Source organism: Hyposmocoma kahamanoa, unplaced genomic scaffold, assembly GCF_003589595.1.
Source record: "Hyposmocoma kahamanoa isolate Upper Pololo Valley unplaced genomic scaffold, ASM358959v1 78, whole genome shotgun sequence".
In the NCBI taxonomy this organism is placed as follows: domain Eukaryota; kingdom Metazoa; phylum Arthropoda; class Insecta; order Lepidoptera; family Cosmopterigidae; genus Hyposmocoma; species Hyposmocoma kahamanoa.
Genome location: NW_020653945.1, coordinates 17,191,607 through 17,213,314, shown reverse-complemented (window position 1 = coordinate 17,213,314; position 21,708 = coordinate 17,191,607). Strand labels below are relative to the sequence as shown.

The following is a 21,708-nucleotide window of genomic DNA, read 5'->3' as shown; positions in this document are numbered from 1 at the left end:
AAAAAAAATGTTTCAGACGCGTTACAACGTCAGTGGTCACGAAGGGACTGACTCTGTCCTGTCATTCAAACGTTGAGGTAAATGAAATATGTTTCATACACGATTAAGACCTAATTTTAAAATCAAATAATATGTGAAAATTGTCAAAGTTTAAATCAATGACATTGTATTATAACAATGTTCGTAGGTACTACTACTACATTATGTTAATACATACTGTAGCTGCGGTCACCATTGTGCCCGTCAGGATCATGGTCAAGGTAGTAACAAAGAGAATGGTCCTCTCTGTATACAGCATGAATCCCAAAAACATGCTGCGAACAAACATCGACTTCCTTAAAGAGCCCATCTCAAACGCACGAGCTGCATTTACCACCAGCTGGAACGGCTTCTCCCAGGCGTACATTTTTATTACCTAGTTTCACAAACAAACTACATAAATTCCTAATATAATTAGACTATAATGTTAACTTTATTATTGAATATCACGATGCATTACTACCGCGATCTTTAATTATTTTTTCTGTAATTACTCAAAAATAAAGATCTGAAACAAGCACTTAGAAAAATTCACAGCGGCTGCTGGTTCGTTCTGCAGTAGCTCAGTAGGAAGAGCCACTCACACACTATAATAAGGACACATCTGCAAAATTTCTATTTTTGAGGTTTAAATACTTTACTAACAAAATTAGCTAATAACTGTTTGTGCTTAAATAGGAGTTACAAACTTTAACATAATTATACCTACATAATTTGTTTCATGTAGTTAGTATCGTTTTTATAAATTTCATATGACAAAAAGATTTTTGACTTATGATCACTGTGGCTATATTATACCAAGGTAATGATATCGGCATGGTCAGCAATCGCCGTATGCCAGTTACTGTTCATTTAACACATCGGTTCTCAAACTTTTTAGTTTACCGGGCGGGCGTGAAAAGACGTCTTTTTTTTTGAAAAGTACGTACTTGTTATATTAACTTAATACAAAAAAATCACAAGAAATGAAAATTATATCAACGCTGGAAAGGTAAAACGTGTGAGAAAAAAATTATAACTCTTTGTTATATGAAAAACAAATAAAATTAGGTTTGATTTTTTTTTTCTGAAAAAATAATACTTTAAATCGTTCTCTTGTACAATATTTTACCAAATGTACGTTAGAGGTTTTACATTTCCAGTTTCAATAGATATAGTGTAGTTTATACAGATGATTTAGGTTTTTCTCAAATGCGGTAGCAACCCTGGACAGCATCAACGCCCCCAATTGCTTCCAAGGCCTCCACCGCCCCCTTACGACTCTTCAGCGCCCACTGGTTGGGATACTTTGGGAAACTATGATCTAGCACATTATGTTTGTTAGTCTCATAAACAAGTGCAGAAATTGTGCAAAAAAAAAACCTATCAAGCAGGTTTGGTCTCCATTACAATTAGTGCTACATTCCTTTTTTATTTAATTGTGATATATCATCGCACTGGTTATAATAATTTTTTTATGATTTTTCTATTTTAATATTAATTATGGGCCAGATATAATAAATATTAGACAACAACACTTACGTTGCTCTGATCTCAAAGTAAGGAACTAAAGAACTTGTGTTATGGAAATAACGACGGTACCACAAACACCCACACCCGAGACAATGTAGAAAAGTTAGTTTTCTACATTGACTCGGCCGGGGATCGAACCCGGGACCTCATAGATGGTGACACCATGAAAACCGGTATGCAAGCCACTAGACCACGGAGGTCGTCACTATAGATAACCTCGCCGAATTTCAAACCAGGGAATTCCCTATGCTATGAGTATTAGAGCAACGGAATTCACTGTGGGGCACTTCCTAGAACACGCAGACCAGAACAAATGTAAAAAAGTTTATTTCCCAAGTTGGTCAACGAGGAATGGAACCCAAGACCTCCTCATCCAGCGCCCACAATATAAACCGTTAGGCTACCGAGGTCATCATGATAATTAGCAAAATACTTACTTGAATACCATTAATAATTTCACTCATAAGTTTGATTCTTTTGTCAGTTCTCTTAGCACATTCTCGCCTAATAACCGCTGTCAATTTTGTGAGAACGGCTGAAAACAAAATTCTTAATAAACATACTTAATGTATCATAATTTTTGTGGAAACAATTGCACGATGTGCACCTTCCGATCCTTCTTTAAATATTGGATTATTTTGAATAATATAAACATGAAGAGACTATACATATTTTATTATATTTTATTTGAACATCACATTATTATTGCAACATCAATCGATTGGAAACTTCATCGTTTAAGACTGGTGTTGTCAATTACAGAATAATGGACTTAGAAAATCGAGGCTATATTACGTACGTTATGATACGTAACAGCGAAGCCGAATAAATAACAATAGCACACTAAAGAGTAAATTGGAGTAATTAGAAAAGTCTGCATCGACGTGAGAATAATTTTACAATCTACCTGTAAAAAGTAGAATAATAAAATACATTTATTTGACTATCACAAATGACGCCATAGAAGAAATAAGAAATAAAAAAAAATAAAAAATATTAAGAATATAATAAAAAACATTCGCGCCTAAGGCTCAACTCACACTGGCGCAGAGTCGAAGCGCCGCGACGCGTCATGTTTTTCGCCTATAGCATATTCATCTATATTTTCCCATTATTAAGGTACAAATTTGTGTTTTGCAAATATGGAATCGAGCGGCTTCGCGCGTCGACGCTTGGTAGCGTTCGAGCGGTTTCGCGCGTCACTTGGGCGCCGTGAGGCATCAGACCAAACTGTGATCCATGGCGCACTAATGTGAGCGTCTTAGTTGAAAAACAGGACGCGACGCGACGCTTCGACTATGCGCCAGTGTGACTTGAGCCTAAGATACAAATAAATAATTACAAAACAAAACACACATCACATTATATTTGTTAGTACCATGAACAAATGCAGAAACTATGGAAAAAAACCAATGGAGCTGTAACATTATTACAAAATAGGTTTGGTTTGGCCTCCTTTACAATTAGTGCTATTTTCTTTTTTATTTAATTATGATATATTTTCACACTGGATCTAATATTATTTTATTATTATTTTACGTTAATATTAAAACGTTGTAGGTAACCACACCAAATCCTGGTCTCAAACTAGGAAATAAACAATCACATAGAACACGAACAAAATAAAAACTGAATTAAACAATAGATCATTAACATAAACAAAAAAATAGGCGCTTTGTCGTCGAGTTGCGGATACCAGCCCGTTGCACCAAGTACCAAGTAACATAAACAAAAACATCAAGTATAAAGATACTTTGTCTGGTGCCAACTGCGGTAACAAAAGGGTCACTAGCTTACCATACGCTGGAAAACGTAGTGCGTTCCCAACATTGGACTGAAATGAGTATGGTAGGATCAAAAAGAATAATGCGGAGATCTATGTAATTAAGACTGTATGCCTACATATACAAGTAGATAGATTATGATTACTAAATAATAGAAGGCCTCAAGATAACACTCAACATGCAAGGATAATGCGCAAACGTTAATAGATAGCAAACAAAAAGATACGCCAGCTGGTTGTGCAAACTATACAAAAGAACAGTTCACTTTTCATATACTCGTAAGATTCACACGAAGGTACACTTCCACATTTGTATGGCATATGATATTGGGATGAAATTCCCTGCCTGCAAATTTATTTCCTGAATGGTATAACTAGGGTTTTTTCAAGGCGAAAGTGAAAATGCGATATACGAGTATAGACGTGAGTGCTCCATCGTCGACGTCACTTTCCATCGGGTGAGATAGAGGTTAAATGAGTTCTTATTTTAACCATTAAAAAATTAAAGAGTTTTTTTGCATATCGACAACAATGCGAGCTATTGTGATTGTAGCGGACTGTGTTCAGGTGAAGAGTTTATTCAAGCAATGTACATCTACGAACATAGCAGTACAAACAAAAAATGACATCTACCAAGAAAAAGACGCCAAAAACAAGTACATTTAAATTTAGAATTTATCTACAGCGTCATCTACGGCGAAGCAGAAAAGACCAACCAAAAGTATTTCGGTACTAAGTAGCAAAGGTGTTAAATAACGAAATAAAAATATTGTCGAAATACACGAGGTAGTGAGACAGGTTTTCAAGATTCCGTTTTGATAGATAATAATAATGACCCTTATATACTTTCGTGGTAGGAGATAACCTAACACAAACCGAATTTTTTTCCGAAATAACGTTTGTTCGAATTATCATTACATGGAAAACTGAATTATAACGAAATCGTTGCTCTTTCAGGATATGTTGGGTGTTTATCGCAAAGACACGATTGAGATTGAGTTCAGTTAGATTAAGTTAGGTTCAAAAGAAAAAACATTTTCCTCTCAAAATTACTTTCGAGGTTATGAAAATTCGAGCAAACGTTATTTCTGGAAGATGTCATTTCGGACTACTGACAGGTAACCGTGACAGGCCAGGAAAAAATTTCTTGTCTGCTCTATTATGTCACCTCGTAGGACCTAATTTTTTTGGAATTGCTCCTGGCCTTCTATCGAAGGGTGGTTATACCCGGCGACTTGTGGTTGGGTTTGTGAAATGCGCAATTGCATCACGACACTTGCGATTTGTAGGCAATTGCAAATGCAAACGTACGATAAGATAACATCGACGCAAACGTGCGATAGCATCGATGCAATCTCTCGACTGCATCGATACAGTCGCAAACTCTCGACTGCATCTATACAGTCGCGTATGTGAATGATTAAAAACGTGCATCGCATTTACATCGCGATTGTATCGCTGCTTAAGTCGCGCATGTGTGTAAAGGTACGATTAGCGACTGCATCGCGACTGCAGACACGATGCTAAAAATCACTGTGTGTAACCGCTCTAAAGTAAATTCAAAACGAATTGAAATAATCTGTTAAACAAGCAATTAAAACGACAAATAATTACCTTGTAGCGGGAAGATTAGTATGACCACGCTGAATAAGCCGACATATGGCGCATACCCCGCGGCATCATACAAGAAATACAGCACTACACCGGCTTGTAATGGCACTACCCAAATGTAATGCAGGAACATGAACGCATAATCAAATCTCGCTACATCGTTTGAGAGTAGATTTACCAACTTTCCGGCAGCTACGTCTCCAATACTCACTTGACTTGTCCGCAATAACTAAAATAATAAAAATGCATTTTGTTTGATTAATCACAACTTAAATGGAATAATATTAACAACGTTACGATAGCCGATGGTCTTCGAACAAGTTAAAATAAAATAAAACGTTTTAAACCATCATTATTTACATAAATGGCTTGTTATTTTTCATTATCATCATTATTAACCCATTTATATTTTCCACTCATAGGCACGAGTCGCCTCTCAGGCGAGGGTTTAGGCCCGCCACGCTGGCCAAATGCGGGTTGGAGACTGAATTGAAAAAGACGACGAGGACGACAAAGACGAGGATTGTGAACCTTCTTCGACGTGCAGGCTTCAAGACGATGTTTTCCTTCACCGAAAAGCTCATGGTAAATTTTAAATTAAATTTCGCAAATAAATCCGAAAAACTTAAGAGGTGCGAGCCCGGATTCGAACCACGACCCTCACCTTGAGGTGGTAGTTCAACCATCACGATACCTCCAATAACACTACGCCAACTTAATTTTTGGACCTGTTCTGTTTTTATTTTGTTTTTCTGTTTCTTTTTTTGACAATTTTTTGTTTTCTTCTTTTTGACAATTTTTTTTCACAAAATTCGGAGATATTAGTAAATAAATATGGCAGCTTATAAAAATAACAGAAAATGACCAACAAATTGAGTTGGCGTAGTATTCATTGGAGGTATTGATTAGGCTACCGCGGCTTAATAGAAAAATATTAAAAACGTTTTAAATCATTGTTCTTTACATACTTAATTTTGGTTTGTTATTTCTATAATAAATTAAGAATGTCTCAACGTACTGGTGATTTTTCTTCAGAACAAATAAACGCCTCGATATCTATTATTGGGTAACTGGTGCCAGTAACGAGCGCTGTAATTGAGAACACCTTAATTTGCAGAGGATTATATTCGATATCGATGACGCACGAAATATTTAAGTAGGTGCATGTTGTTTACTGTCTGTTCTGTTCTGAGAAGACTACACTAATCTATAACATTCGACTGCACAACGTAATACTTTTTTTAACATAAGTACATCAGGTTTTTGGAACATTGGAAATAAAACTATTTTTAACCGACTTTAAAAAAAGGAGGACATTCTCAATTCGACTGTATCTTTTGGTGTGTACGTTACGCGATTACCTCGACCTTAAAATGTGTGAACCGATTTCGAAGATTCTTTGTTTTTGGAAAAGGGTTACCACTGAGGTACCCCTTTTCTAAAAAAAATAGTCCCATTTAAATTTGAAGAAAATATTCCACCTCTAAGAGTGGCAAATTAGGGAATGAATCCAGTTTATTGGATTTCACCTACTTTCCGCTAACCGATTTTGCTACAATAAAACTTGGCAAATAGATGTAATTCCATAAAGTTCTTGACTTGAGGTCGATGTTTTTTACAAAAAATTTTAAACTCATTTATTCAGATCTACTCTCTTTGAGTATCACCCGTGACTACGGGACCTGATTAGAAGGAAAAGAGCTCCTTGTGAAAGAGTTGTTCCAGGGGAGTACTGCGACCTTACCTTTTTCTACCGCCAAGCAATAAGGGTTACTGCGTTCCGGTTTTGAAGGGTAAGGGTGCTGGTAAAATTACAACTTGTCACCTTATATCTCAGGGTAACGGGCGCAGTGCCTCCTCAGATCTTTATTATTTAAATCTCAGAGTGGCACTGCAACTGTTATGCTGTCGTCCACTAACTAAAACGCGGCTAAATAACCTGGGGGTCTACTCTCGATTTCCGTCCGACATCCGTCCGAAACAATTACTGCCAAATAAGCAATACTTGACCAAATGAAAAGACGCGTGATGCGAATGAAGCCTCATTCTTGACACTTGTCTTTTAATTTTGTCGAATATTACTTATTTGACAGTAATTGTTTCGGACGGATGTCGGACGGAGATCGAGAATAGGAGAGAGGATTCGGAACGAATACGAATCGGATGCAGTGCGCAAATGCGCTAAAAGCCCGAAATGTTGATTTGTTAGAAAAAAAAAAAGATACGCGATTTATATCCGAAACAAGTAGTTTCATTTCCAATGTATAACAATCGCAAAAATCTAACAGTTCAATTATCAGCTAGCATCAACGACATATATTTGAATGCGGAATCAAAAATTAGTATTACCAAATGTTGTATTGTTGATAAGTAACATTATTTATCGCCGTGGCGTCTTTTGTTTTGTTATCAAACGTAGAGATACATTTCAAGGATTATATATTTATATTTGCGTGAAATTGTGAAATAAGGAAAGTGACATTCAATTTCCAGTAGGTACTTAACGTTTTTACAAGAAGGTAATGTAGTAATGTAATGTGAACAAGAAATATCATGAACCTAACATGGGCCTTTTGAAGGCGAGAGTTAATAGGCATTCTTTAGATTTGCATGCTTCGTCGGCGTCCTCGTCGTCACTTTTCATCCGGTGAATTGGAGGTCAAATCGACGCCTTACTTTCTCAAACCCGTATCTTATAAAGAGTGATTATTCAGGAGATGGCAAAAGTTTCTATTTATTTTAATGGTCTTATCAAGAGTGTTAATTTGGATAAAGTAATATTTTAAAAATAGCCAAATCCGGTGTGTGAATATGAAGGAAATGTGATGTGAAATCGGCCTGCAAAATTTGTACATTCAATCCTTTTTTTGCATTTCAGTAATTTTGTGCTTTAAGATACCTACAAGTTTGAGAAAGTAAGGCGACGAAATGTGCACTTATTCTACCATAAAAAGGAACACTTTATAGTATGCCTTATGGAATATACCGGCTTAAGTATCCAATTAATTTATCTGTATCTTTATCCGGTATTTTGACGAATCTTGTAAATCTGAAGTTTACAGATAAATATATATATATACACCTTTTTTCCTATATCTATGGTATATACTTGTGAAATTACCGAATTTCAAACTATATCTATATCTAGTCAAATTTGATGTAGATTGAATGTTAACAAACAAAAAGATATGATTTTTAGGGCTTTAACATCAGACTGTTTTACAGTTAGCACAATTTCAATATTTTACCCCGAAATTCTATTCTAATCTTGAAGTTACGTCATTTTGTTCAATAGAAGTTTAAAATTACTAGTAAGTGACTTGAAACCAACGTAAAAATTACCAATAATTTATTATTTATAATACTATGGGCGGCCTAAGTTCAGCAGTAATTGACGGTGATGAAACTGTATCATCCCTAATGATTTTCTTCTTCGAACGGAGAGATTGCAAACATTCGAATTCGAGTAGTAATTCAAGTTCAGATTTTGTAAGCGATACTGGATGAGATATATCGTAAATTAACATAAAATAAAATCTTTCAACGTTGTTTCTTTTACTATCTAATATCTAGCAGTAAGTATTAATAGGTATCAAAAATTTCATATTATTAATAAATCCTGTTTGCAATTATATTTTGCAAACTTTATAATAACTGGCCATGTATGTATTACTACTACATAACCTTATTACCTACTTACCTGCTCACATCAAAAGTGTCGAGACGAAGCACGTCTTTGCCAAAGACTGAAAATCAGGTTATTAATAACTTTTTAACATCGATGAATTTTTGGGCAATATTAATTTGAAAATTAAATTGACCAAAAAAAAATTAGTCTTAAAAATAAATAATTATAAACCCATTTTTCAGTAATTAGTAAAATCGTGCTTGATCCTTAGGCACAATGTGTGTATATAAATTCCAATTACGCGAGCAGGCCGTGGGTGGGTAGAGCAAGCCTAAATAGTGACTATTGACCAAAAATTTTCTTTACACCTGCCATCACTGGTTGCCTAACAACGTTTTGTTATTAAACATTCTATGTCGAATTTGGCTAGAGTTATAGTATATTTTATATTTAGGTACTGTAGCCATACTGCCGTCTGCTGACTTACACTCGGCTAAGAGACAAAATATTTTTTTGAGATATCCTAAAAAACCATAACCCAGTTTTAGAACATTGAAATTGTGTAATGATATTTCAGCTATGCATCGTAAGAGTAAGTTCCGATAAGTTGAACACGTCAACTAATTTTAACTGTTTGTAAAAGAGAAATTTGTAATCTATCTTTTCCTATTTAAAACGGATATTTGAACATTTGTCACTCTTGGCCGCGTTTTAGTTAGTGGACGGCAGTATAGTACTAATAATAATACCTTTCTAAACAAGAGCGAGGAGCAAGCAACTTTGACCCGCATGGAAAATCCTAGTACAAACAGAGAATTATGATGCTGGCACATCATAGTCACGAAGTTCAGTCCAAGCATGGCCAGGGCGTAGTACACCGCGTCCAACTGTGTCATCTCTGTATTTACAGACCAATACTGAAGCAAGTTCGAGAACAGAAGGGGTTGTGCTGTCCTAAAAAAATTAAAAAGTTTGGTTCTATTTTTAAAACTCATGATAATTTGGAATTTTTCTTTATATGAATTAATCATGAATAATAAGAAATTCAGTGTTTCAAGACTATTAAATTTAATGGAAAAGGCGCATTGTTGAAAACTACTTCCTGGTTGACAACTTTTGAAAACTGCGACTAAAACATACTTCTTGCCATACTAGTCCTTAAAATTATAGTATTCAAAATCATAGTTTCCATATAAATCTTGATCGTATCCTTGGTGTAATAAACATCAATGATGCGAGTTATACTTGGCATAAACATAAGTTAGCCTTCAATTTAGCTCTACTTTTGGGATATCTTGAATATCGGGCAACGTCCTCAGTATGCTTAAGTAGTGTCCTATATCATTTAAGTACCGCAATAAGTATAAAAAGAGAAACTAACCTGGCAATAGCTATGACACCCACAAAGAACCCACCAGGCATATATGCTAGCCAGTACGCTTTGCGTACCGCAGTCCATAGCGATGCTTTTCTGTTTTCTTGCTGTGCTCTCTGTTGTTCTTCATTCCAACATCTGTGAATATAATCGTAGGGCAATTTTTTTGTCGACAATCCAACCGGTAAAATTTCGATGGGTCTTAATATTCAAATTTCTTTTTTAATAGTGTGGCGGGGTACGAATAGAATATCGACAATCGATCAGAAGTGTGGCCAAATATCTACCTGAATATTCGTCCAAACTATGCGGCCTCATTAAGGCACGTATGAAAATTGGCACGAAAACCGTTGACGAACTTAAGTTATGATAAATAATTTTGTAAAACGTAACAAATGAAAGTACTTTAATTTCTAAGTTTATAATTTGATTTTATAACTTCATGAAGAAAGTAATTTTCGTTATTTCACTTCAATTTAATTAACTTTCAAAAACTTAATATTATTATTTTCGTTTGCGAACAAATAGGTACTTGGTTGATTTTGTTAGCATTTATTAGTCATGAGTAAACTGCATGATATGTAGGTAGTTTTCATTTGATATATTATCTGTTTTGATTTCGTAAGTAATTTGTTAATTTCTTTGATCATTTAAATAAAGAAGCGATGAATTGCGCTTACAATGGATGTTCAGCATCAGTAAAAGTTACATTATAATTTACTATATTTTTTCTAATTTCTTCCTCCTGTTTTTAGTTACTCGGTATTCGGGAATATCGAATGGTAACCGAATATTCGTTGCAACTCTATTTTTTATTTAATCAATTAAATACCGTCGATGTTTTGTAGAAAGGATGAAGCGCCATTTGGAAAAAAAATTCAGGGGAGCATGTTTTAGTTTTTCACAATTGTTTCAAAATATTTACTTCATGTTTTAAAATTCTAAAACAATTTTAAAACAGTTGGCTATACGCACACGTCTTGCGCTTATAGTAGCCGGAAACGGAAGTCTTAGGCGATTATCACACTGTGGATAATTTACATTTAAATGCATGCTAGATCAAAAGTAAAATAAGAAATGTGTAAAATATTCGCATGCCTGATTTTGGTGAAATGTACGATCAAATATAACCTGCTGCAACACCTTCATTGTTAACTACATTTGTCAGCGAATAAAGATCTTGTATTCTAGTCACAATGTAATGTGATTTACGGATTTCACTATGTGCTACATTAATATATACGAGAGGCAACATTTTAATAGCTGGCGAATAAGGTCTTGGACACAAAGTGAGTAATGAGATCTCGTTCATAGCAGACTTCAACGACGAGATGCTCAATTCGACTTTTTTACGTGAATGTTACGTAGTTACTCTGACATTTGTGAACTTGAATTTCTAAGACGCTTTTAATGTGTTGGAAAGGAGATATGTCAGTAGTGATCCCATTAAAATTTGAAGAAAATATTCCACCTCCAAAGCTTATAAATTTGGGTATAAATCCGGATTATTAAATTTCACACAACTTCCGTTAATCGATTTTAATAAAACTGCACATAGATGTAAACCCAATTAATATAAAATGCTATTGTTAGCGGCTGCGTTTTGAGGCATCGTTATAAAACCTGCATTTGTATTTATATTCACTTTAAGTTCTATCATCGGTTACTCTAAATAAAAAGTAGAGCAAAAAAATAAAAAAATAAGTGCATAGGCTGATCGGGTGTTAAAAAAAATAGGCTAGAAAGAGGAGTGTCATTAGGACGTCATTTTTTGAATGTGGATGTAACGAAAATTTACTGTTTGCATTTTTTTTATAATATCAAGTGACGGAACGAACAATACGTGTGTCGGGTGGTAAGTTACACGCCTGTCCATAACAGTTGCAGTGCCACTGACAGCTTTAAATCCCAAAGATCTGAGGGGCACTGCCACTGCACCCGTCACCCTGAGACATAAGTTGACAAGTCCCATATGCCTGTAATTTCACCAGCACCCTTAACCCTTCAAAACCGGAACACAGTAATGCTGACATTACTGCTTGGCAAGAAAAATAGGTAACGTGGCAGTACTTCCCTCGACGAACTCTTTCACATGGAGCTCTACTGCTACTGAAAGTATATGGCATATTGTGTGGTTTGCATTACTATCTAATTAATAACATCCTGGTTTGAATTCGTCGAGTAGAAGGTGAGATCTTTTACACTACGATGACCTAGAGCTGATCTCTCTGGCTCTGAGCTGATGATGGCAGATAAATGAGAGGAATTTCGCAACCGTGTACAGCAGCTACATATTTCTGTATGCATTTGAATTGTCGTTGAGTAGTACAAGTAAAGCCGTTGCTACGGATACAGCCAAAACGGATAAGTACACTTTTAAGGTTGGCATTGTTTCATAAATAAGTTATTGCGTCTTTTATCACCAGGTTTATAATCGATAGATACACTTGTATTGTTATATTATTATTCTTCGATAACAATGAACTAAAGTATATATATAACTGTACAAGTAACGTTATCGAAATATAAATTAATTCTTAATAAATAAATATTATAAGGAGCTGTGGTAACCCAGTGGGAGAGCATGTGTATACCTGGATGACAAAAATCCATGGTTTAGCTTGTGACGATGCGACCTCTTTAATCGCCATCCCACTTCTTTGTCACCTTTTTCTGGTTCCTGGCCACCGTTCTTAGATCCCTTTTCTTCTTCGTCACTTACTTTTCATCTTTCCGTCGCCACTCTCTACTAAATTTCCGAAGCGAGCTCACGTGCTCGACTTCACATAAAATTCTGACCAGTTAAATCATGTAATCTGCTTCTTCAGTACTATATTTGTAGTACCATTGAAAATCATGTAACCGAACTGCTTATAAAGCATAGTATTTCTAGAAATTACAGGCCCTTTTGGGGTAAGTTTCTTTTTACCATAACCTGTATTTAATTTAAGTAGGGAGTTTTTTTATACGATTGTACCTGTTTTTATATCATAATGTTTTGCAACAGCCTTTACGCCTTTACCTATCTGCTCTTTTCCCTTCCTGTACCTTTTCCTATATTAATTTAAATATAAATTAAATACTATACAACTGTACAAAATAATTCTTTTAAATGATAACTATGATATTTCTATTCTATACTCTGATATTCTATTTCTATGATATTTCTCAACTATTAGATTTCTTCGGAGAAAATTTTGTACAGAATCCAGTTTTTTCATCTTAATTATATAATTTTTACTAGTTTTTATTATATAGTACACAGTACTGCATGATTGACAAGAGCGCTGTCAGTTGAACAAACGTAACGAACCTATAGGTTCGGACACTTGTTAGCGCGGACCAGACGTTCTTTTGTTGGTAGGTCCATATATGGTCTGGTATGGTATAGAGCATTGGCTTATACAGGCAAACTATACGAGACGTGTAATAGGTTGACAATGATGGATGATATTGAAACTAATTTCTTAGGTTTTCGCGATTGTTATACGTAGGAAACGAAACTATTTTGAATTACCGTAGAATCATGGGACCGGTGAAACACCTTTCAGTGAAGGGGTAAAAAAGCAGGTTTAGTTGTTAATTAAAAATATAAATATAAACACAATTTAGATCCGAAAAAATAGTTTCATTTTCTAAATCATATTAATATTTAGTAAAACAAAATTTGTGCTAAAGAAAAGATAATACCTTTTATTTTATATTATTAATCATTATTATGTTGGTTGTATTGTATAACCTACGTAACTTGATTACTTCTTCGACGCATTATCCGCCATAACGGAGAAGAAGAATGTGAGAATCAATAGAATAAACTCACATAAGTGAAACAATATATAATAAATAGCAAGTAACGGGAGGAAATCTTGATGGAAAGAAGGGAACCGTTTATTTATATTTGTATCGGTAGTAGTTAAGATGTAAATATATTAAAATTCACGAAAAACCGCTGAACCAATAACTAACAAAAAGTTTTAAGTTAAATTTTATAAAACAGTAAGATTAAAATAGTAACCTACATATGTAAAGGATTCACACCATTTCATCAGTGGAATCAAAGATCTACAGTTAACTGATGATGACACCATGGTAAGTTTTGATGTTCAGTCGCTGTTTACCAACCTACCAGTAAAAGACTGCATTGAAATTGAACGTATAAAGCTAAGGGAACATAATATGTCCATTGAATATGCAAAATTATTAGAACACTGCCTAACATCAGGCTATCTATTGTGGAATAATGAATTCAGCCCACAAATCAACGGTATGGCGTTGGGCTCCCCGGTATCTCCCGTTGTTGCCGATATTTTTATGGAAGACTTCGAGGAGCGAGTTTTACCCATAGCCCCAGCTAGGCCGAAGATTTTCAAACGGTACGTTGATGATACTTTCACAATATTACCTAAAGATAGCATACCTTCTTTCTTGGACCATCTTAATTATTTTAGTACTAAGATCCAATTTACTATGGAACAAGAGAATTGTGGTACTTTAGCTTTCTTAGATGTTTTAATTAAAAGAAATCCTAATAACACCTTAGGCCATACTGTATTTCGAAAGAAAACCCATACAGATAGGTACCTCAATGGTAATTCCCATCACCATCCTAGTCAGTTAGCTACCGTGGGCAAATCTTTGTTTCAGAGAGCACATGGTGTCTGCGACAGTAATATCTGGCAGGTGAACTTCAACAAATAAAAACAAGCCCTACATGCGAATAAATTGAAGATCCCACGCCAATGCCGCAGACCCCGTGTGAAACCACCAACAGTCGAGCGAAGACCTGCCATCTTACCTTACGTGAGAGGTGTTGCAGACAAGATCGGAAGAGTCCTCAGGCGTGCATCTATCAAGACCTATTTCAAGCCCCTGAGGAAGATATCTCAGTTCCTGAGACGCATAAAATGTAACATCCCCTTACAGGATGCAGGAGTATAAAAGGTTGACTTGAGTTCGGTCTCTCTTATATTGGACAAACGAAGCGAACTATTTGTACCCGCGTCAAAGAACATAATATAGCTGATGTCGAACACCGTCGCGTAAACAAGTAAGCATAAATAAACCTACACATTCAATGAAGTTTGACAAACCCCACGTCCTTGCAAAAAAAGTCCGTTTTCTAGCCATGATGCTGCGAGAGGCCATTGAAATTAAAAAACATCCTAATTTCAAAAGGGAAGATGGTTTCTCAGTACCACCAGTTTGGGATCCAGTATTTCCTCTAATGAAAAGTCCCAAACAGACATAACACTGCAGTACTAATTAATATGTTTTAGTTTATTCTAATTTGTATTATTATTAATTAATAATAAATTGAACTTAATAAAAATTCATTCAATAAAATCATTTGTAAAACTTAATGTAGCGTAAATTGGAATGTTTTCTTTGTAAAATTAAAAATAAGGTATTTAATTAATAAATCTATGAACTATTGTAACTATAGTGAAAAAATAGGGTGGTTTGTATTAATATTAGACATAACTGGTTGGAGACTACCACCTCAGTCAACCGTGTCCATGGGACCTGTAAAGGACCCGAAACAACGGTTTGTTTGAAAAAACAAATATACGCGGTTTAAATCCAGAAAATAGTTTCATTTCCTATAGTAACCTAAACCTAAACTGTTGTCACCGTATAGCGACCAGCCAACCAATAGAAACGAAGGAATTGTGCGCGGCACCAGGATGTTCAATTTCGTAGTTTCTACCGTTTCTTGCCACCTCGTAAAGCCGCCATATGTCATTATTACGAATTGCACAACCATATCAACCATCTTTGTTATTATACGTTTTACGCTATCTTGTATTACATAAATGTTTACAACTGCAGTTAAATGATTTTTTGTGTACATATAGTGATCTTACATACCTTTCCAAACGATCACCGGTGCGATCTGAATCAAATTTTTTTGCGGGCACTATAAGATCCCTTTCCTCGACATCTCTCCTGTTACCTTTTACAAGCACTGGGCATATCCAGCACAAAAACAATCTAGATATAATGTTTGGTTTATTCCTCTTCTTTTGCACATTTTCTTTCTTAATATTAGTAATGTCATTCAAGTCACTTTCCATGTCAAATCATGAAACTTTATAAAAAAATATATTTATCAACACAAAAGTTTTGGTTTATTAATCTAATCGCGTGAGACGCTAATTCAACAGCAGCTCGTGCCAGACTGGCAACCATTAAAATAAAGTATAGATAGGTATATGTTCCAATAACTTCGTCATGATTACATACGCACTTTTTCACCGCGATTAGCTATCAAAAAATAACGAATTTCAAGATAATAATTAGATTATCATTTTATTTGAATTTAAAAATAATTTACATTTAATGATGAATTTAAAAATATGTAGTATCCTGGAATTGTCTGTTTAATTTATATTAATCCTTTTTATATATTATGTAAATAGTTATTATTTATACATGATGCAAGGTAGTACAAATCAAACAGCTATCTTAAATATGTTAAATATATTTCTCTTGTTAAATGTCAATTAAATTATTAAATGTAACGCAAATTTATTTAAACAAAAATGTTTATAAAAACACTCAGACACCGTACAAAGCAAAGAAACATGTATCACATTTTACAAATTTTTTCTGGAGTGAATTGGACAAACCTTAGAATTCATAGAGTCACAAGTGCAATCAGATAGCATCAACTTTCTTTCTATGTTTTTTACCAGCATCTTTACGTGACAGATTGGCACCGTACTGCAATCGCAATTCTGCAAATATGGTTTTGAGGAATTATCAGCTTGTGTTTCACTTTTCCTTCGTGTTACACATTGCCGCCCTGGGACACGGCCAGGTCTTGATTTTGGAGTATCTAGAATAGTATGGGGCACATATTCAAACCATTCATTAAATGAACTATCCGCAAAATTATCGCTTTCCGAATTGGATGTGACATCTGTGTTTGTAACGTTATGTGTAGTAGGGCTCGGAATTTTATCACTACAATATTCAAGCGTTAAATCCACATACATATTTTCAACACTGGTTTTATTGTCCATTACATCGCGATTCACTTGTTGGACGTTGTCGATATTAATTAAATGATGTATACATATATCTCGTGGAGTTTCTTGCAAACAAATTTTGTCAACACTTTTACTTGTAGTACTTTTTACATTATCCATTACATATGAAATACTCTTATCATTAACGTTTTTATTAGACGTGCTTAAAATGTTGTACCAAATTTCTTCAATTTGTCTATTATTCTTTTGAACTGTAGCCTTAGAACACACACATGGGCCTAAATATTTATCACAAGTACAGTCCACGGTGTATCCAATCAGGGGCAAAGAAAGCGGATTGTTTTTGTTTTGAGATTCCTCAACTTTAATAACAGGAAGTGGAGTTTCTTTGTTGTAAGTATCCTCATCTTTCATAATTTCCAATTTGTTTATATCTAACGAAGGTATAGGAGCAATGCGTTTTAATTCGTGGCTACTGCGCTTGTCTATAGTGGAATTATGGCACTGACTTACTATAAATTCAGCAGTTTTAGGTATGTGTATTTTAGAACCAGAAGAAAGGTGAACAATTTCAATTTCATTCTCTGGTTTAAGCTCTTTTTGTATCACTTCGCAAGATTTTGATTCCATTACTAAATTAGGTTGAACTTGTGCCGAAGCAGTTTGAGTTATAATTATTGACGTGTTTGAAACTTGCTTTGATATTTTCCCACTACTATTAATATCCTTTTCAGGTAGTTGAAATGAACATGTTAAATCAAGACCGTCTTTATTAGTTATTGATTTTTTAAGGCACTTACAAAGACTTTTCAAGCGTTGAAAGTCTTTTTCGATTAAATTACACACTTTAGCACTCACATCCGGGACCAGAGATTCGTTATATTCTACCGGGTATGAACACTTGCAATGAACACGACTTATTTTATTTTTCAGATACTCTTGAAGTAAACTGTAAGCTCGTTTCCAGGTGTTATCAGTGGGTCCATCTTCTGCACATTTGCAAACAGCTTGATCAGCAGTTTCAGATATAGTTTCTTTAATCTTTTCAAGTAAAAGAGAAAACGCTTTATTTTCTTCTTCAGGCGGTATACACGCAGACTGACAGTTTTCTCTAAATTCATCCCATTTTTGTTTTAGATGTTCTTTAAGTAGATAGAACGTATTTACTTCCAAATTTTGAGCTTCTTCCTTATCCTTGAGACAACAAACGCAAGCTGACTGTTTCGACAATAATGTTCCAGCTAAGCTTTTAGTATCGAGACCTTTGTCCAGGTTTGAATCATGTTTCTTTAAATTCGTAATTAATTCTTTAAAAGCGTTTATATTCATGTTGCAAATTCGAGTGGGTTCATGTAGATAATTATCGCCATTACATTGCCAATTGTCAACGAGTTTACTCAATGATAGTTTCGATGTAACGTTACAGTATTGGCTAAAGTCCATGTTTGAGTATTCCTGAATTTGATGTCTATTTGTATCTTTTTTATTAAAAACGTGGCTAAGTTTTTCTAAATTTCCTTGTTGCTTTTGTTCATTGCCAATTATCTTATTTTTTTTTCTATTGTCATTGAGGTCTCTTAACGTAACGCCCAAAAATTTTACGTCATAGTCGCAATCGCAAGGATGCACTAAAGAAGACGTAATAATCTGGTCCATATTTGTATGGTCAAGGTGGCAGTCTATCGATCGATCTTTAACCATTTTAGATTTATCTTCGATGACATTAGACGTATTTTCCAATTTTCTTGAGTTGTCTTCAATAAAATTCGAAGTTTTTTTTAAAATTGTATTATCTTTAACAATATTCGCTTTATCTTTAACTATTTCTTCAAGATTGTCTAAAAGAAGTCTTACAGAACTATCCGCTTGGCTGGCTCTATTATGTATTTGGCTTGGTTTGTAATACAATTCTTTGCCTTTCATTGGTCTATCGTCAGGCTTCCTCAATACTCTACTTTCGCAAGATAAGCTTGCGTTTGAATATTTATTTCCTTTTCTTTCTGAGGCGTCGTGGTAAGGCTGTGTTGTACTGAATACAGCATTTGTACTTTGATTACGTTGTCGTCGAAATGATTCACGGTCTTGTATTGAACATATATCAGTATTAATATCCATATCTACGGTTGTTTTACCGGCCCGAACGGTACATTTGCAATTCTTTTCGTTACTTTTTTCCAAATTGATTGCGCCCATATATTCAGATTCTGTATTAGTAATTGTCAATGGATGAGTATACAAATTTATGTTTCCTTCCGTTGGTTGACTGATACTCCCACTTACAAGTGTTATAGGTGTTGAAGGTATATATTTTTTTTGGCTTGGCGTTTCTAGAGCTACTGGAGGGACTATCGGTAACATCGACCTAGATTTGATAGCATTCGACATTGAATTTACAAGCTCTTGTATAAGCGCGTTATTATTAGAGCTTTTCAAGTTGATTATCGAGTCAAGGCCATAGGGACAGTTGATTTGTGTACACTCGTAGTTTGAAGTACTTAAATCACAGTTCCATTTCATCAAAGTTTCTAATAATTTATCTATAGATTTACTTGAAGGAACTTTATTCAAACAAATGCAATTGCTCCCACCGCTTGGTTTATTTTTAGTTTTATCATTGTTCTGCTGGAATGAGTCTGGACTTGGTAATGATAAAATTGGTTTTGATCGTCGTGTGCTAGATTGGTTTGCTTCCAGTAAAATTTCATTCGATGACTTAATGTAAGTATCCATCATTTCTTTATTATTTAGTGTATTCCTTTTACCCTTACTCGAGCCACACATACAATAGTTTACAGCGTATGTATGTAAGTCTGGTTTTTTGTTTGTTTTTGGCGATGGTTTATCAATGGAACTTCTTGGATTTGCTATGAACTTATTAATTTTAGGTACATGTGTATGCAGTGGACTATTATTTGCAGTAGTCTTTCTGTTAAAATTGAAAGGAGCCTTTATGTTTGGTTTTACGACTTTACCAAAACTGTCTCTTTTTATACGGTCGTTGACTAATACTTTAACCTTATCTTCGTCTTTTACTTTGTCTCGCTTTAATCGATCGTTCGGATTGTATTTTGTCTTGCCGTTATCATTAACACTCTTTCCCTTATTAATTAATATACGTTCCGGTTCATCAGGACCCTGTAAACAATTTGAAAAAAATAAAGCTTGAATAAAAGCTGAAGCTATATACATATAAATAACATCTATAATTTTGAAAAACAGTGTTTTTAGAATTTAGTCCATATGTAACATATAAAATTAGATCAAACAGATAGGAAAACACAACATGGATGTGGACCTCGCCATCTTGTGGAATTTCGAGAATGCAATAAATTTTATGCGACAAGGTCAACTCTTGAGGCGTGTCAAAATTGTCAGAATTATTATATTGTACTTTTTGGAAGTTAGCGCAATTGATAAAAAAATGCCTTTAGAGATCAGCTGTTGCGAAGATAATGTGTGTTTATTGAGAGCGACATATTGAAAACGTCCATTTTATCTGTAATGTGGCAACAAAAGAACCAGATTCGGCTGAAGTTAAGGCACCTGCATTGCAAAGTGGCACTGCTACATTGTAAATGTGTATTTAAAAATGTTTATTCTAACCGCCTAAACAGCACGCGTGGCTCTGCATGAACTAATTTGAAAAAACAATGGTTACAATGAATATCATTATTTCCACTAATCATAAATTGGCAATTTCATTGGAGTATCGAAGTGGATAACCTGAAATGAGTGAATGGACTAATTCTATATTCTAGGTATAAAAGTTTATAAAAACTATATTAAAAGTTGCAGCTCGTGTAAGCTTGTGATTGTCTTTCCGATCTGTTATAAGCTGGGATAACTGGGATAACTGATTTTCACTAAAACTGGAAATATCCAATTTTAGTGAAAATCAGTTATCTCAATAATCAAAAACTCTCAATATCTACGAGCGCTTTCAATTTGAAAGTCATTCTAGTTTTGTTCAAAATTTCACTAAATTAGGTTCGTTTATTACGGGACATCGAGTATATCGATGGGACTATCATTCTCAAGAACTAAAATAGTTTCACAGAAATTTATAAAAAAAAATATTTTAAATAATGCATCTCGAAATTTTGTCAACGTTTTTGTACAATTTTAAAAGAAACATATTTACAGCGTTTTAAATAAGCATAAATTTTATTACCATATAATACCAACTTCATTAACAAAGTACCCTAATAAACCCAATTTATTATAAAAATATCACGTACCGATGCACGTTGTACAAGCTTAGCGATATTTTCTTCCATCTTCTTTAAGTCTTGTTTCTTGATCGTATCCTGTGTTATTAAAAATATCACGTATAAGAATTAATTTTGAAAACAGCTGAGAAGATGTAACAACTCATTTGTTGACTAACCTTTCTGAGATCTTCTATTTCGGCTTTAAGTTGTCCAACATTTCGGATCGCGCGTTCCCAGTACGCCATACTTACAGATCCACTAGCTGCGCACTTTTTAGAAGCATGGTTACCGGTTACAACCGTAGTCATATCTTCACTAGGTACCAACGGATTAGTGTTCACTCCAGTGACCATTTTTTGTTGCCCAGTAATGCAGGTAAATACCGCTAAAAGAAAATGATTTAAATGTTGATAAATTCGTTTTATGAATGATTTAGTCTATGAAGAGAAGAAATCATTCAAACTAAAACACAAATAAATTCTTCGGCCGAGTGTCGAACAATCAACAACTCTCGAAGATACCTCGTAGAGAGGCGAATCATGTGTCGGATATATATT

General features: G+C 34.5%; 2 protein-coding genes across 2 annotated transcripts in view; both read right to left on the bottom strand.

Annotated features, from left to right (window-relative positions):
* LOC113233176 (multidrug resistance-associated protein 4-like) overlaps nucleotides 1-15,923 on the bottom strand; it is a 38,181-nt gene extending 22,258 nt beyond the window's left edge. The window contains exons 1-6 of the mRNA XM_026468197.1: nucleotides 15,817-15,923; nucleotides 9,955-10,086; nucleotides 9,323-9,527; nucleotides 4,949-5,174; nucleotides 1,989-2,086; nucleotides 218-415 (exon numbers count right to left, since the gene is read on the bottom strand). Coding sequence (XP_026323982.1) covers nucleotides 218-415; nucleotides 1,989-2,086; nucleotides 4,949-5,174; nucleotides 9,323-9,527; nucleotides 9,955-9,995 — 768 coding nt within the window. The 5' untranslated portion in view covers nucleotides 9,996-10,086; nucleotides 15,817-15,923. The remainder of the gene's footprint in view (nucleotides 1-217; nucleotides 416-1,988; nucleotides 2,087-4,948; nucleotides 5,175-9,322; nucleotides 9,528-9,954; nucleotides 10,087-15,816) is intronic.
* Nucleotides 15,924-16,440: 517 nt separating this feature from the next.
* LOC113233175 lies at nucleotides 16,441-21,539 on the bottom strand. Its single transcript, XM_026468196.1, has 3 exons — nucleotides 21,328-21,539; nucleotides 21,179-21,247; nucleotides 16,441-20,075 (listed from the first exon to the last, which is right to left on the bottom strand). Exons 1-3 carry the CDS (start codon nucleotides 21,502-21,504, stop codon nucleotides 16,545-16,547), a joined length of 3,777 nt encoding a protein of 1,258 aa, XP_026323981.1. The 5' UTR covers nucleotides 21,505-21,539; the 3' UTR covers nucleotides 16,441-16,544.
* Nucleotides 21,540-21,708: the final 169 nt, after the last annotated feature.

Coding starts and splice junctions, on each gene's coding strand:
- LOC113233175 (XM_026468196.1), bottom strand. CDS start 21,504: ATGGTCACTGGAGTGAACACTAATCCGTTGGTACCTAGTGAAGATATG. Junction 21,248..21,327: donor AAATAGAAGATCTCAGAAAG/GTTAGTCAACAA, acceptor TTAATAACACAG/GATACGATCAAGAAACAAGA. Junction 20,076..21,178: donor AGCTTGTACAACGTGCATCG/GTACGTGATATT, acceptor AATTGTTTACAG/GGTCCTGATGAACCGGAACG.